The 17,599-nt window shown below is 48.7% G+C and overlaps 1 protein-coding gene across 19 annotated transcripts in view; it reads left to right on the plus strand.

The window, feature by feature from the left end:
• Window positions 1-17,599, plus strand: part of LOC103782679 (paired immunoglobulin-like type 2 receptor beta) — a 64,353-nt gene that overhangs the window by 425 nt on the left and 46,329 nt on the right. For 5 of the 19 annotated variants that reach the window (XM_063606012.1, XM_034964577.4, XM_034964576.3 and 2 more), the window contains exons 2-9: window positions 1,691-1,773; window positions 2,281-2,397; window positions 13,316-13,415; window positions 14,724-15,948; window positions 16,034-16,384; window positions 16,467-16,593; window positions 16,680-16,740; window positions 16,842-16,952. In XM_063606012.1, coding sequence (XP_063462082.1) covers window positions 15,831-15,948; window positions 16,034-16,384; window positions 16,467-16,593; window positions 16,680-16,740; window positions 16,842-16,952 — 768 coding nt within the window. In that variant the 5' untranslated portion in view covers window positions 1,691-1,773; window positions 2,281-2,397; window positions 13,316-13,415; window positions 14,724-15,830. The other 14 variants (XM_063606018.1, XM_063606015.1, XM_063606014.1 and 11 more) reach the window with 10 other exon arrangements.

A 17,599-nucleotide genomic window follows, 5' to 3' on the forward strand; every position in this document is an offset into this window, starting at 1 on the left:
AAAGATTTATTCAGGCCGGGCGCCGTGGCTCACTCCTGTAATCCCGGCACTTTGGGAGGCCGAGGCGGGCGGATCACCTGAGATCAGGAGTTCGAGACCAGTCTGGCCAACATGGTGAAACCTCGTCTCTACTAAAAATGCCAAAATTAGCCGGGCATGTGTCGGGCGCCTGTAATCCCAGCTACTCGGGAGGCTGAGGCAGGAGAATGGTTTGAACCCTGGAGGCGGAGCTTGCAGTGAGCTGAGATTGAGCCATTGCACTCGAGCCTGGGCAGCAAGAGTGAAACTCCGTCTCAAAAAAAAAAATTATTATATACATATATATCTTTATATATATTAAATATACCTTTATTATGAGTATTATACATATTGTATATTATGTGTAATATATAACATAATATATTATAAAATATATTATATATTATATATATATCTTTCCTGGTCGAGCGCGGTGGTTCACGCCTGGAATCTCAGCGCTTTGGGAGACCGAAGCGGGAGGATTGCTTGAGCCCGGAGAGTTTGAGACCACCCTGAGCAACATAGGAAGACCCTTGTCTCTATGTTTTTTTTTTTTTTTTTTTGAGTTGGAGTCTTGCTCTGTCGCCCAGGCTGGAATGCAGTGGCCTGATCTCGGCTCACTGCAAGCTCCACCTCCCGAGTTCACGCCATTCTCCTGCCTCAGCCTCCCCAGTAGCTGGGACTACAGGCGCCCGCCACCACGCCTAGCTAACTTTTTTTTGTATTTTTAGTAGAGACATGGTTTCACCGTGTTAGCCAGGATGGTCTCGATCTCCTGACTTCGTGATTCGCCTGCCTCGGCCTCCCAAATTGCTGGGATTACAGGCGTGAGCCACCACGCCCAGCTGCCTTGTCTCTATTTTTTAAATGTTTTAATTAAAATAAAAATCTATCCATATTTTTTCTTTTTTTTGTGTGTATGGCTGCTTAAACATTTTAGTTCAGAATTCTATCCTCTGAAAAGTGAATAGCACATAAATGCTCATTTTGAGGAATTACAAAGCGAACCCCAGGGTCACCACCTCCCAGGTTGACACACATTGTCACCGCTCCATTCTTTCCACTTAAACCTTCCCCACCAACACCCCAGGGCCTGATTTTTATGGTAATTATGTCCTGCTTGTCTCTATTATTTTGTCAGCTAAGTATCCCTAAACAATATGGTCTGGTTTTTTGTTTGTTTTTTTTTGTTTGTTTTTTTCAGACGGAGTTTCACTCTGTCACCCAGGCTGGAGTGCAGTGGCATGATCTCGGCTCACTGCCACCTTGGCCTCCTGGGTTCAAGGAATTCTCAGGCCTCAGCCTCATGAGTAGCTGAGATTACAGGCACTGTCCACTGCACCTGGCTAATTTTTGTATTTTTAGTAGAGACGGGGTTTTGCCATGTTGACCAGGCTGGTCTTGAACTCCTGACCTCAGGCGATCCGCCCGCCTTGAACTCCCAAAGTGCTGGGATTACAGGTGTGAGCCACCGTGGCCGGCACCTAAACAACATAGTTTTGATATAGGTAAGCATACAGCATATATTTTGATGTATTTCAGGTAATTTAGTCTAAGAACAGGAAAGGACAGAAAATGAACACAATTTGTAGTTCTTTGTTCTTAACAAACTAAGAATACTTTGCTTAAATAAGTAGCAATGAGAATGTAACTCAGTAATTCATACAAATAGACAAGAAGACAAAATGATTTGAGGACAGCTTCAATCGCGGTGTGAAGAAGAAAGCAGCAAAACGACCACTGAAAACAACGCCGGTGAGTCAGCCAGTTTTCCTTTGTTTTTGAATCTTGTCGGGGAAGCAGCCCAGCTACTTGGGAGGCTGAGACAGGAGAATGGCACGAACCCCGGGGGCAGAGCTGGCAGTGAGCTGAGATCACGCCACTGCACGCCAGCCTGGGCGACAGAGCGAGACTCAGTCTCAAAAAAAAGAGAAAACCTAAGAGGTTCAGGTGATATGGTTCAAAAAAGGACAAGATTTACGAAGTATTAAGGGATGGAAATAGGAAGAAGAGAAATTTCTAAGAGAAAAGTAAAGGTTGTTTGGTTATAGAGATACAGGAAGGGGACTCAAGGAATTTTTTTTTAAAGGGAAAAAAGTTAATAAACTTCATAATATAAAAATCAATTATTTTAGGACTGAGTCTAACTCAGACTCTGCTGTGGAATTGGCAGCGTAAGCCTACTGTGTGATAATGATGAAACCAAGTGTTAATGTCACTGTTACCTTTTTTTCATATTTCTGATCTTTTTATGTGTATCAGGTGGCAAAACATCCAAAGAAAGGGTCCCAAGCGGTACATCGTCATAGCTGGAAACAGTCAGAGCCACCAGCCAATGATCTTTTCAATGCTGCGAAAGCTGCCAAAAGTGACATGCAGGTAAAGCAGTGTCTTACCTCTGTTGATACCATCTCACTTTTTGTAAGGTGGTAAGGACAAGTGTCTACAAACTTGATTTGATGTGAACATTTTAGTGAGTGTAACATATCAAGAAAGATAAGATTATGGGGTGAATCCTTGGAGTGATAGAAGGGTAACCTTGAATAAGAGAGCATGTTCTTTTTTTTTTTTTTTTTTTTGAGACAGAGTCTCTTTCTGTTGCCCAGGCTGGAGTGCAGTGGCACAGTCTCAGCTCACTGCAGCCTCTGCCTCTTGGGTTCAAGTGATTCTCATGCCTCAGCCTCCCAAGTAGCTGGGCTTACAGGCATGTGCCACCATGCCTAGCTAATTTCTGTATTTTTAGTAGAGATGGGGTTTCGCCATGTCGGCCAGGCTGGTCTCCAACTCCTGACCTCAGGTGATCCGCCTGCCTCGGCCTCCCAAAGTGCTGGGATTACAGGTGTGAGCCACCGCACCCGGGTTCGAGAGAGCGTTTCTTTTCTTAAAGCGTGTTCTTTTCTTAAAGGTATCACAGGAGTGATTATGCCTTTATTGATTGATGGAGCAGATGAGGAGAGGCATTGCATGACATGGGAAGGAAGCTTAGATGTGGGTGACACCTTGTTCACCCATGTTATTTTTTAGCTCCATCTTGACAATTTTACTTAATTATTTTTTCCCTCTCTCTGTTTCTTTTTTATAATTTTATTGAAGTTCTAATATCTGAAAGTGTACAAAGCGTATATGTAGTTTAAAAAATAAAAATGAGATATCACCCAGATCTCTAGCCCCAGCTCAAGAAATGAAACATTAATAGTGCTGTAGAGATCCTTTGTGTACCTTCTTTCTACCCTACCTCACAGTCCCCTTATTACCCATAGGTAAACACTAGGGTGAATTTTGTGTTAATCTTTGTCATTTCATTATAGTGTTACCACTATGAATATGTTCTTTAATTATGTAAATGAATCCATTATTCAGGCTTCTGTGATTTAATTATTTCAGTTAACATTGTTTGAGATTTATCCACATTAATGTGTAATTTTATAGTTTCTGGGAAAATATTTAAAATTTTCAAACATAGAATTTTGCTAGTTATATTTTCGTTATTTGATTTCTAACTTTATTGTGTTGTAGTCAGGGAATGTGGTGTTTGAAATTTATGTAGGGGCTGGGCACAGTGGCTCACACCTGTGATCCCAGCACTTGGGGAGGCTGAGGCAGGCAGATCACTTGAGGCCAGGAGTTCGAGACCAGCCTGGCCAACATGGCGAAACCCCATCTCTACTAAAAATACAAAAATTAGCTGCATGTGGTGGCATTTGTCTGTAATCCCAGCCACTTTGGAGGCTGAGGCATGAGAATTGCTTGAACCCAGGAGGTGGAGGTTGCAGTGAGCTGAGATTGTGCCACGGCACTCCAGCCTGGGTGACAGAGTGATACTCTGTCTCAAAAAAAAAAAAAAAAAAAAAAAAAAAAGACATTTATGGAGACTTAGCCTTATGGCCTAGTATTGAGTTGGTACAATCGTTTTATCTTTTCTGTTTCTTTTTCCCCCTTTGCTTGCTTTCCTCTGGATTTCTTATCTTCTACAAGGACCTGAGCACATTTTAATTCCAGTTGTCTTTTCCACCTTACATGCAGTTGTACAGTGTGTTAGTTTTTTATTTGAAACGGAGTCTTGCTCTGTCACCAGGCTGGAGTGCAGTGACGCGATCTTGGCTCACTGCACCTCCGCCTCCCGGGTTCAGGCGATTCTCCTGCCTCAGCCTGCCAAGTAGCTGGGACTACAGGCACCCGCTACCATGCTTGGCTAATTTTTGGCCACCATGCCCAGCCTGAATGAACTTTCAAAATTGATTTTTAAAAGAGGTATGGAGGCCGGGTGCAGTGGCTCACACCTGTAACTCCAGCACTTTGGGAGGCCAAGACGGGCATATCACTTGAGGTCCGGAGTTCGAGACCAGCCTGGCCAACATGGCGAAACCCCATCTCTACTAAAAATATGAAAAGGTAGCTGGGCGTGGTGGTGCACCTGTGTATTCCTTTCATCTTTCTCATTATAGGATTTCTGACAGGACTCTGGGCCCCTCCCCAGCTCCACTCCCTACCTCAAGAATGTGACCATTTGGAAAAGGCAAAGAGAAAAGGAGCAAAATGAAGCATTCCCCCAGGCTTCAGCCCTGGGCTCTGAGGGGAAAGAGTTGGGCATTGTTTTTCTAACCTAACCTTTCCCTCTGGTGATGTTGGGGTAGAGAAGCCAAGAGACCCTGTCCTCCCAAATGCACTGTGGCCCAGTCCCCCTGCCTTTTTCCTGTTCTGTTTGGAGTGGAGAGGGGCAGCACCTCTCTGTGTTTAATGGAAATAGCCCATAGTCTCCTGGATTTTTGGAACATCTTTTTCAGCCTATTTTGTGTCCTAATGATTCACTCAATAAACATGTTTGAATCCACACATTCCCAAGGTGTGGCTTGAGATCGTTAAACTGATGGAGGTCAGGTTCTTGGTCCGCCTTGTCCCATGGCCCAGCGTATAGGTGTCTCCACACCCCGCAGGTGCTTTGTCTACAGGCTCTCCAGGAAGTATTGCTTAGTAACTGAGAGGCAGGGTGAGGCAGTAGAGATGGGGAGAGTTTGACTGCCTGTGAGTAGTTTTATCTAGTGGCCTCAGCCTCTGCAGCAGTGAAAGTTGTGCTGACAGGTGGCGGAGTGGAGCAGGACCTTGTGAAACTACCTGTCTCACTCACGTGAGCCAGGCCAGACCCTGTGTCCCGGCAGCCTTCATCCATGGGTTCTTTCCAAAGGAAATTTTATCCTCTCATCCGAAAGATACCTGTCATAATTTGGAATTTGATCAAATCACAGTATCTGAGAGTTAAAAGGAAACTAAGGAGTTACTCTAAATGTCCAACCCTAAAATCCAAGTGACAATGTCACCTTCACTCTTGCCTTCTCCAGCTAGTTCTTCACCAAATTCTGTCAAGACTTGGTGGAGAAAATTCTCTGGCCTATGTCCTCCACACATTGTCACCAGCGTCTCTCACCTAGACTGCCACAGTGCAGCCTCAGGGCCAGCCTCTTGAAACTCAGACAGACTTGTTTGCTCTTGTTTTGCCTTGTGGAGCAGCACAGCACCTCGGTTCTCTCTTGTCCCTCTGACAAGCAGTATTTGAAGACAGCTGTTGTCATTTTGTACTTTCACTGTTTTCTTTTGTGGTTTAAGGAATGCTTCAGCCTTTCTCTTTAGATATAATTTCTAGTTCTTCCCATCATGGGCACCTGCTTTAGTGACAGGTTCTCACTGTGGTCTCCTAGGCCAGACACAGCCATCCAGCTAGTGATCTGTGCAGAAAGAGCCGTGACTTCCTGCGATCAGGTCACTCAGCCAAGACCGCCTTGCCCCTTCCATTCTCCCTCCCCTCCCCCACCTGCCCCTCCCAGATGAAAGCTAGAAGAAATTGAGTTGTGAGTCTCCTTTTGGAAAGGTAGCCCTGGGGGAGTCTGAGCTGGGGTGTGGGAGAAGGCTAACTCATTCGGCGATCTTTCGCCTGTATTCAGGTAGAATAGTTCTGGGGAAAGGAGCCTGTTTTGTGGGATGAGGGAACAGAGTGGGAGAACTGAGGAGAAGATGCAGAGGTCTTTAAGAATCCAGGAGGGGAAAGATTCCTGAGTTATTTAAATACCAACCAAGCTAAGGGTGCTTCACAAGAGGATAAGAGCAGCTTGGGGGCTTTGCATCAATATGGACACCTGTGTACAGCCAGGCAGCCCAGTGCACTGGGTTGAGTCACAGCCTTAGAATCTGGGAGCTTGACACCATGCTCTCTAAAGCCTTTGACACTGTTTATTGAGAGGCTAGGTCTAGGTTGTCTCCTCTTGAATATGGGCTTTGTGATGCTTGACTAATAGAAGATGGTGGAAATGATGCCATGCTAGTTAGTGGGCCCAGATTTTAAGGAAACTGGCAGTTTCCATTTCCTGTCTCTTCCTGTACCTGGGTTCACACTGGGAACCCGGTCACCATTCTGTGAGCAAGGCCAGCAGCCAAAGGAAAAGGCCATGTGTAAGTGTTCCTGCCAGCAGTCCTCACCGAGGTCCCAGCCAACATCCATGTTGGCTGCCAGACTCAGTCCAGACGGGAGTCAGATGATTCCAACCTCCCCTGTTTTTCAATTTTCCCAGCTGAGGTCCAGGCATCAGGGAGCAGAGACAGCCCATCTTTTCTGTGCACTTTGCAAATTCCTGACCGTGGAGTCCATGAGCATAATAAGATGGTGGTTGACAGCACTCAGTCTGGAGGGGTTTGTTACGTAGCCAAAGCAACTGGAATCGGGCCTTAGAGTCATAAGACTCCCAACGTTAGGACATTTATATCAAGTTTTTTTTAAAAATTGTAAGTTATATAAACATATACTAATTCTTCTATATTATACACATTAAAAATGTAACACATGAGTTGAAATAAGTGTTTTAAAATATTTCATTGGTTAGCACTGCAAAATACCTTTTTGCTCTTTTTTTTTTTTTTTTTTTTTGAGACGGAGTCTCGGTCTGTCACCCAGGCTGGAATTGCAGTGGCACGATCTCAGCTCACTGCAAGCTCCACCTCCTGGGTTCACGCCATTCTCCTGCCTTAGCCTCCCGAGTAGCTGGGACTACAGGCGCCCGCCACCATGCCCAGCTACCTTTTGTATTTTTAGTAGAGACGAGGTTTCACTGTGTTAGTCAGGATGGTCTCGATCTCCTGACCTCATGATCTGCCTGCCTCGGCCTCCCAAAGTGCTAAGATTATAGGCGTGAGCCACCGCGCCCGGCCACCCTTTACTTTCAAAAAAGGGTTTAGTGAGAACAAAGTGAGAAACATTTTTTTAAATCATGGTTCAACATTTTCTGAAGTTCAGTTGAAAGTTCAGTTTAGTGCTGGGTGCGGTGGCTCAGGCCTGTAATCCCAGCACTTTGGGAGGCCAGGGTGGGCAGATCACGAGGTCAAGAGATTGAGACCATCCTGGCCAACATGGTGAAACCCTGTCTCTACTAAAAATACAACAAAATTGGTGGCATGCGCCTGTAGTCCCAGCTACTCAGGAGGCTCAGACAGGAGAATCGCTTGAACCGGGGAGATGGAGGTTGCAGTGAACCGAGATTGCACCACTGCACTCCAGCCTGGCAACTGGACGAGACTCTGTTTCAAAAAAAAAAAAAAAAAAGTTCAGTTTATTCTGATACTTAATTTTAATGACCTTCATAACTGCCAGGAGTACCTCTCAAAAATAGGCAAATCCAAGTGGATTAGGTGCCTCTTTGCAGTTACCACTTTTTAAATAGATCCAAACCTGCTGAAAATCTTCATCTAGAAGACTTGTGAACAGGTCAGAGGATGATTTCCCGGCACAGACAACAGTGCTCTCATGAGGACAGGCATTGTCTGGGAGCACAAAACCTGAAGTGTGTGAGCTGCAGTGTGTGGTGATGGGCTGGGGGGTTGCCTCTCTTCCCTCAGGATACTGATCATTTTCCTGGGGAATCATGACTTATCATGTTTTTATCTACACTTGATCTTGGCCAAAAGGCCAAGAAGCGATACTGTGTTTTTGTCTTAAAAGGTTAGAATGTTTCTTTATTTCTGCTGCACAACATCTGTGGATATTTTTTTGTGCACGCCCCACCCTGACAGGCTCAGCTGTGAAGGTTTCATGCCAGCAAGCCCCCTGCCAGCCGTCCAGGACAGCCCAGGGCTCTGGCTTCTCAGCAGCACTTCCCACTGGCCAGGCCCAGGCCAGGCTGGACGAGCTGAGGCCAGCTTAGGTAGCAGGCATGGAGGCCTTTGCCCAGCCTGGTAAGTGATGCAGAGCAGTGCTTTTCATGGGCTGGCACTGTAGGGTCCAGCCCTACTGGGTCTGTGGGTTTTTCTCCTCGTGTGCGGAGATGAGAGATGGTAGAAATGAAGACACAAGACAGAGATAGAAGAAAAGACAGCTGGGCCCGGGGGACCACTACCACCTAGACGCGGAGACCAGTAGTGGCCCTGAATGCCTGACCGCGCTGCTATTTATTGTATACAAGGCAAAAGGGGCAGGATAAGGAGTGTGAGTCATCTCCATTGATAGATAAGGTCACATGAGTCACGTGTCCACCAGACAGGGGTCTTTACCTTTTAGGTAGCTGAGGCGGAGAGAGAGAGGACAGTTTACGTCATTATTTCTTCTATGCTCTTCTCAGAAAGATCAAAGACTTTAATACTTTCACTAATTCTGCTACTGCCATCTAGAAGGTGGAGCCAGGTGTACAGAGCGGAACATGAAAGTGAAACAGGAGGGTGACTGCTGAAGCACAGCATCACAGGGAGACCGTTAGGCCTCCGGATGGCTGTGGGCGGGCCTGACTGATGTCAGGCCTTCCACAAGAGGTGGTGGAGCAGCGTCTTCTCTAACTCCCCCAGGGAAAGGGAGACTCCCTTTCCCGATCTGCTAAGTAACAGTTATCTTCCCAGGCACTGGCACCACTGCTAGACCAAGGTCTGCTAAGTAACCGGTGCCTTCCCAGGCACTGGCATTACCGCTAGACCAGGGAGCCCTCTAGTGGCCCTGTCCGGGCGTGACAGAGGGTTCACACTCCTGCCTTCTGGTCACTTCTCACCGTGTCCCTTCAGCTCCTATCTCTGTATGGCCTGGTTTTTCCTAGGTTATAATTGTAGAACAAAGATTATTATAATATTGGAATAAAGAGTAATGCTATAAACTGATTAGTAATATTAATATATAATCATATCTATAATCTATTTCTAGTATCACTATTCTTATTCTATGTATTTTCTTTATTATACTGGAACAGCTTGTGCCCTCGGTCTCTTGCCTTGGCAGTTGGGTGGCTTGCCGCCCACATGGCACTGCTGGGCATTGTCTGTTAATATTGAATAATTGTTTTAAGATTATTTTCAATGATTTTCAATAAGGCTTTACCTTTTTTAACTTGCACTGTGGCCATGAGCTCTGCCGGAAGTAACTTGTTGGTGTTATCTCCTGAGTTAAAATGTGAAGGGATTTTTTTTTTTCAGATGACTGAGAGTCTTCAGTTACTAGGTAAGTCGCCCCATCCTTATTACTCCAGATGACACTGACTGGGGTTTATGGGATGAAAGAGGAGTGTGTGCTTGGATGATGGGGTGTGATAGTGAAGGGGTGAAAGGTTTCTTCTCACACATAGACATCGTGAGGTCTTCCTTGAGCTCTTTAGAGCCTTCCCTCAGGATAGGATGAAATACTGAGATCCTAGAAAGGATTCACAAGACGAGTCACTCATCAGTGCAGATTCATCGATTCACCCCTAGATGTGTGTGGGATTTGGATGGCAGAGAGAAACAGGCACTGAAGATTTTTGGTCAGGACAGGGCAGAGAAATAAGGAGAAGAGTTGAAAATTCACCAAAGGATAGATAAACCCGGGGCGTTTAGAGAAAACCTGTAGTGTGCAAAGGAGCCCAGAATCCTGGGGAAACTTGGAGGGAAATATACTTAATTTGATTCACTAAGTTAGGCCCAGTGAAGGGATTGGGTGGCATAGGTAGAAGCCGAAAAATAAAGCATCTTGTATTGCTGGAGTAGCCTCTGTTTCTGAGGTCACATCCGAACTTAGCGAGGCAGCTTAACCTGGTGAGAGACATGGGTTCAACTCCTGGCTTCTGCACTGCCAGGGCAAAGGACTGCTGTTTGCTGACACAATCTTGTAATTCAATTTAATTTTTTAGCCAAGGTGTGGGAGAAGGCAGCTCCGCATAATGCTGAATATTATGGGTTCTGAAGCGAAAATTTTTGTCAGGGTTTAAATTTTGGCTTCATTGTGTAAGTAGCCTTTCCACCCTGGGCAAGTTATTTCCCACATAAAGCAATTGCTAAGTATGGAGCTGATGTACGTGCATCACTGAGAATGGGTTTAGCACATAGTATCCACTGAAGACGCTATCTTGCATTAGCTGTATTACTGTGATAAAGGATAAGCTATAGTTAAAGTTACAGAGGAACAAAAGCAGCCCTTTTCACAACATTTAAAACATGCATGTAAAAATAAATGCAGCAGTGACAAGTCTTATGCTACAAACTCAGAAGAGCAGAAACAACTTTATTTTTCCTCTATGATTTCAAGCTGTTTTTCTGCCCAGCTGCTGAGAAAATTTAACTCCTGAGTCTTCTTGGCTTCCTTCCTTTTCCCTAAGGTTGTGTCAAGTGCCAAAGCATTTAGGGGAGGGAGGAGGCCTCTAGTCCTCTGTCAAAAATATTTTGGATTTTTATAGTCATTTCCCTTTCTCTGCGGTGAGACTAGGCCCTCCAGGACCCTGTGTTTTGGCCCCAGGAATTGAGGCCATCTGAATCAGCTGCCTGGGTTCCTGTCTGCAGTGGGCCCCATGGGCCTACAGAAGAACAGAGGCTGCTCAGGGCTGGGCTGTTTGCTGCCCAGAACCAAGGCTAGGATGAGGAGCTCAGACTCTTCCAGTGGAAGCAGTGCTAGGACGGAAGACAGCCGCCCCTGAAGAGGGGACATTGACATACAGTTGATCTGCGTGGGAAGGTGTAATAGAGATGAACTTGTGTCATTGCATCTTTCACACAAGCCACAAAGAAAGCTAATCCTGATTCCTGGTGAGAAGAAACCAAACTCAAGGAATGTTTTATATCACAGGACGGTCACAGCCTGTACTGGGGCACGAGCCAGGGCTGAGTAGAGTGCTGCCCCTGCACTCACTGACTTGATCCTCTCATTTACTCTGTGGAGCAGTCCCTGTTGGGATCCTGCTGCTTTGGGAAATTGCTCTGTTAAGCTTGCAGAGCTATGAAATTGTGGCCCTATTTCAAACCCATGAGGGCCTGATTCTACAGACTGACCACTGGGCTCTTTTACTTCAGCAGGACTTGGGCTGGGGCTGCAGGGATTTCACCAAGGAATGTCAGGCAGGAGGTGGCCATTGTGAAACCTGTCCCATCTTGCCTGTACCTCCTGGCTGAAAGTGGGATGCAGGACTTAGATTGCCAAGCTTAGGAATTATTTGTGGCTCTGCTGTTCACAATTCTGGAGAATGTTAAGGAATACTCAAGAAGTTGTGAGAGTAAGGGCCCTCACATATATCAGAACATGAAAGCATTCCAGTTAGGACCTTGTGATATTGAAACTAGAATAAGCAACCCAATGGATAGACTGTGAAAGAGAATCCACATATAGACCTATGTGTAAGAATTTATGATCAAGGTGGCATTTTGAAACAGTAGGGAAGGAGCCCAGCAGCAAATGGTCTGGGGAATCCTGGCCCTCCACCTGAGACGTTACACGGCTCTTTTTTTGAGATGGAGTTTTGCTCTTGTTGCCCAGGCTGGAGTGCAATGGTGGGATCTCGGCTCACCACAACCTCCGCCCCTGGGTTTAAGCGATTCTCCTGCCTCAGCCTCCCAAGTAGGTAGCATTACAGGCATGCGCCACCACACCCAGCTAATTTTGTATATTTAGTAGAGATGGGATTTCTCCATGTTGGTCAGGTTGGTCTCGAACTCCTGACCTCAAGTGATCCACCTGCCTCGGCCTCCCAAAGTGCTGGGATTACAGGCATGAGCCACTGCACCCAGCTACACAGCCTTTTTTTTTTTTTCTTTCTTTTTTTGAGACAGAGTCTTGCTCTGTCACCCAGGCTGGAGTGCAGTGGCGCGATCTCTGCTCACCGCAAGCTCCGCCTCCCGGGTTCACGCCATTCTCCTGCCTCAGCCTCCTGAGTAGCTGGGACTACAGGCACCCGCCAACACACCCAGCTAATTTTTTTCGTATTTTTAGTAGAGACAGGGTTTCATCGTGTTAGCCAGGACAGTCTCGATCTCCTAACCTCGTGATCTGCCTGCCTCGGCCTCCCAAAGTGTTGGGATTACAGGCATGAGCCACCATGCCTGGCCTACACAGCCTTTTTAACACCACCTCCAAAGTAAAGTTCTTCATGGACTAGGAAGAAACTCTTTATAGAGTTATGCATAAAAACAAAGCCATAAAAATATTTTCATAATCTTAGCCTTCCTAAGGAATACACAAAAAAACAGAAATGATAATGTTAAAGATCAAGCCTCATGAAAATTCAAACAGGGAGGGGAACGGAAGGAGCTGGCCAAAGGAGAACTTTGTGTTCTATGTTGTTTGAATCTTACACAATGAGAATTTAGGGGATAATGTGACTTAAAAAATAGAAAAAAAAAATGAAAATGGTGGGTAGTCAACTTTGTACCATGGCTTTTAAATCCCTCAATAAGTTCTGGGCTCCCCATATTGGGGTGAATAAAAGACACACTTCCTCCAGGGCTCAGCATCCACCTGTGAAAATGCCCCCAGGACTGCCGAGAACCCAGCTGGGAGGCCACTTGGATGATTATCCAAGAAGTAAGGGCGCAGTACTTTGGGGCAGCTTCCTGAAGGTGGTGGGATTTGATCTCCTTCTTACAAAGTGGGATTTCAGCAGGTGGTGTAGGGAAGTTTAAATTTTTTCCCTGAAGGTTTGATAATCTGAGTCTATGAAACAAACATAAAACATTAACAGGAAAAAAACCGACTTAAAAATGTTACTACGTGCACACATGTGCACAAGTCATACAAAATATATAAAAAAAGAAATGGCCAGATGGTTGACACTTTTATACCCATCTTGAAATTACAGAAATAACGGGAGGCCTGGAGCGCAGCAAGACAGATTAGGGGAAGGGGAGAGGAGAGACTTGGCTAGCAAAGGTCTTGTTCTGCAGGTGACACCTCACAGCTGGTGCTCTGCGGAGCCTGTGGTAGGCAAGTCCTTCAGACCCTTAAAGGGGTCCGCCTCTCAGTTTGTCTTTCCTAGATCCAGACACGGGGACTGCAGAGAAAGGCTGTGTGCATCCGCTGTCTACTCCACTGTCTCCTCTGCAGAGGCGGATTTCCCTGACTGAAGACCATGTTGCAGGCCCACAGCTGCCTACAGGCCCTCTGGGCAACCGTCCCAAAATATGGCAAAGAAACCTATTCTGAGGTTAAATATTTTGGTTTCTTTCAGTGGGAGGCAAGGGTCTTCCGGACTAGGGAGGTAGATGTGCAGCAGCCTCAGGTGCTCTAGGTGCTTTGCAGCTACGCTGGCCAGGCCACCTGAGGTAGGTCCCCTTTGCACCAGTCTCACACCCTGCTGGGGGACGGTAGTGGAGACAGCAGTAAAAGCAGGTCTAAGGCAGGTGTGGAGATTAGTACAGGTGGCCTGGGCAAAGGGCAAAGGGTGAAGAGAATGTTGGGAGCCATGGGTGACTGGCTGCGGGCATAGGCACCATGAAGGCTACTATGGGCTGCAGGGTGTGGATGAGGGGACAGAGTTTGCCCCAGAGACCAAGTTGGTTTGTGTCAAACACCACAGGATTTTTATTTTGTATTTTTTTTAATTTTTAATTTTTAAATTTTTTTTTGAGATAGGGTCTCACTTTTACCCATGCTGGAGTGTAGTGGCGTAATCTTGGGTCACTGCAGCCTCCACCTCCCAGGCTCAAGTGATCCTTCCACCTCAACCTCCCGAGTAACTGGGACTACAGGCGAAAGCCACCACACCCGGCTAATGTTTATTTTTTGTAAAGGCAGGGTCTCACTATGTTGCCCAGGCTGGTCTCAAACTCCTGGGCTCAAGTGATCCACCCACCTCAGCCTCCGGAAGTACTGGGATTATAGTCATGAGCCACCACATCCAGCCAGCACCACAGGATTAAGCAGACATGATGAGTCTTTGACACAGGGGCAAACCAGGACCCAGAGAGGTGACTTGGGACAGGGCTGTCTCTTCAGTCCTTACCACACCGTGGATGAGATCAACCTTAAGACAGCACCCTGGGCTCTCACTGGACCCTGGATTCTGGCTCACAGCACACAAAGCAAACTGATCCCTGGAAAGGGTCACCTGTTGCTGCCTAGCAGCATTCTGGTAGGTTTGCATCCTCGAAGTGACATAAGCAGTGAAGCAATTCAGAGCAACATTTATTTATCAAGACAGGGTCTCACTCTGTCACCCAGACTGGAGTGCAGTGGTGTAATCACGGTTCACTGCAACTTCTGCCTCCTGGGCTTAAGCGATTCTTCAACCTCAGCCTCCCAAATAGTTGAAACTACAGGTGCCCACTACCACTCCTGGCTAATTTTCTTTCTTTCTCTCTTTCTTTCTTTCTTTCTTTCTTTCTTTCTTTCTTTCTTTCTTTCTTTCTTTCTTTCTTTCTTTCTTCTTTCTTTCTCTCTCTCTTTTTCTCTGTCTCTCTCTCTCCCTCCCTCCCTCTCTCTTTCTTTTTCTTTCTTTCTTTTTTTTTTGTAGAGATAGGGTCTCACCATGTTGCCCAGGCTGGTCTTGAACTCCTGGACTCATCCTAAAGTGCTGGCCTCTCATTCCCTGTCTGTGCACACCTCACGGCAAGGGCCAGCCCGTTTCCTCCCGGTCACCTCCAAATCTTGCTGCTTTTAATTCAACTCAGAGGTATGCACTTGAGGTAGGAGGGCAGGGGAAGTGGGGATGGCAGGACATGGATGGCCCTTGAGGCATTGGCTCTGGGTGTCATGGGCTGTGAGAGTCAAGAAGGGCAGTGGCCTGCCTGACTTGGGTTTGAAAGGGTCACTCTGGCTACTGCGGTGAGAACTGAAACTAGCCAGGCCAATTCTCCATTGTTCCTGCTCTTCCAGGTAGGAGAATATTAGATTAGGTCTAGAGTCAGAAGGTAGCAGGGGCTGGGGGTTGCAGGGGGATGTTGGGAAGAAGTGGTCCTTTGGTCAGGGTGGGAAGCCAACAGGATTTCCTGGTGCATTGGAGGTGAAAAGGAAGAGGCGCTGGTGGTTGTGCTTTGGGCCTGAGCAGCCAGAAGCCAGTTGCCATCACCTATGACAAGGGAGACAGCGCCTGGGGCAGAGCCCAGTATGGGGTGCATTCAGGGTAGATCAGGAGGTATGAGTGGGCAGTGGGCGAGCCAGGCTGGGGGTTGGGGAGGCCTGGGTTGCAGGTTTAAGCGTGGGACCCACGTCAGATTGGTGGTGGGTCATGCACGCTGGGGTGGCTCTCAGGTCCTCCCTGCTGGCTTCCCACTCCCAGGGGCTTTCTCCTCCCAGATTCCTTAGCTGGGTGAGGGGCAGGACAGAGCCCTTTCCTAGGGAAGCCCGGCACCCCCTGCTGTCCAGGGAAGGGGAGTCCTTCTAGCCCCTGACAGCTTCTCTGCCCCTCCCCTGGCCTCCCCAGCCCTAGCCAGGGTTGAGTTCTCACCCACCTGTGCCGCCCTGCCTTGTTACCTGGAAGCTCAGCCTTGGGGACTGAGCAGGCCCTCACTGTCACTTTAAGAAGGGATTCAGCCACTTTGTGCTCACCACCTCTGGGGAAGGTGTGAGAGGAGAGAAGGAAGTGGCTGTTTGGCTGCTGACAACATGAAGACTTCCTGTGATGAGAACAGAGGCACAGGTGCCGGCCCTGCAGCCCCCAGAACCCGGACTGGAGGGGGCCATGGGGCGCCGGACCCTGGCCCTGCCCTGGGTGCTGCTGACCCTGCGTGTCACTGCGGGTGAGTGCCGGCACCAGAGAGGGGCAGGGGCTGCAGGGAGGGTGATGTAGGACGACAGCCCACCCACCTTGCTGCTGTTCCACAGGGACCCCGGAGGTGTGGGTGCAAGTTCGGATGGAGGCCACCGAGCTCTCGTCCTTCACCATCCGTTGTGGGTTCCTGGGGTCTGGCTCCATCTCCCTGGTGACTGTGAGCTGGAGGGGCCCCGATGGTGCTGGGGGGACCACGCTGGCTGTGTTGCACCCGGAACTTGGCATCCAGCAATGGGCCCCTGCTCGCCAGGCCCGCTGGGAAACCCAGAGCAGCGTCTCTCTTGCTCTGGAAGTCTCTGGGGCCAGCAGCCCCTGCGCCAACACCACCTTCTGCTGCAAGTTTGCGTCCTTCCCTGAGGGCTCCTGGGAGGGCTGTGGGAGCCTCCCGCCCAGCTCAGACCCAGGTGGGGCCGGGGTGAGGGGTCCAGGAGGGCAGGGAGGGGCTCGGGAACTGGCCACCCATCTGATTCTTGCCTCTGTGCCCAGGGCTCTCTGTCCCGCCGACTCCTGCCCCCATTCTGCGGGCAGACCTGGCCGGGATCTTGGGGGTCTCAGGAGTCCTTCTCTTTGACTGTGGCTACCTCCTTCATCTGCTGTGCCGACAGAAGCACCGGTGAGACCTGGGCCCTGTCCACATCCCCCTGACACTGGGCTGGCCACATGCCCTGCAGAGCTCTGACCATCCTCGCTCTCTCCCAGCCCTGCCCCTAGGCTCCAGCCATTCCACACCAGCTCCCAGGCACTGAGAGCACGAGCATGGGTGAGGAGGGGGGCTGCTTTGGGGATGAGGTGGCGGGGTAGGGGGGGCCAGGGCTGGGCCCAAGCTGTACAGACTCACTTGATCCTCCTTCCCCCGCGCAGGCACCCAGCCAGGACTCCCAGGCTGCTCTCCACGTCCCTTATGCCACTGTCAACACCAGCTGCTGCCCAGCTACTTTGGACACAGCTCACCCCCGACGGGGGGCCGTCCTGGTGGGCATCACTCCCCACCCACACCGCACACTGGCCCCAGGGCCCTGCTGCCTGGGCCTCCACATCCATCCCTGCACATGGCAGCTTTGTCTCTGTTGAGAATGGACTCTACGCTTAGGCTGGGGAGAGGCCTCCCTGCACTGGTCCTGGCCTCACTCTTTTCGCTGATCCTTGGGGCCCAGGGCCATGGAGGGACCCTTAGGAGTTCGATGAGAGAGACCATGAGGCCACTGGGCTTTCCCCTTCCCAGGCCTCCTGGGTGCCACCCCCTTACGTTATTCTTGGGCCTCTAATAAGTGTCCCACAGGTGCCTGGCCAGGCCCACCTGCTGCGGATGTGGTCTGTGTGTGTGCATGTGTGGGTGTGTGTGGGCACAGGTGTGAGTGTGTGAGCGACAGTACCCCATTCCAGTCGTTTCCTGCTGTGACTAAGTCAGCAACACAGTTCCTCTGACATGGGCCTTGGCTGTGCTTCTTTGGGGGTGAAGAGATTGGGGAGGAAGTCTCCACCCCTGGGAGGCAGAAGCCAGGTGAGAACCAGAGTGGGTTGGGGCCTCCTTGCAGGGCTGGGTTTGGCCCAGGGAGAGGGCAGTGTCCCAGTCTTAGAGATCTGTCCTGGCTTCTTGGGGTGGCAGGGGGTTGGGGGAG

This window comes from Pan paniscus, chromosome 6, assembly GCF_029289425.2.
Source record: "Pan paniscus chromosome 6, NHGRI_mPanPan1-v2.0_pri, whole genome shotgun sequence".
Taxonomy (NCBI): Eukaryota; Metazoa; Chordata; class Mammalia; order Primates; family Hominidae; genus Pan; species Pan paniscus.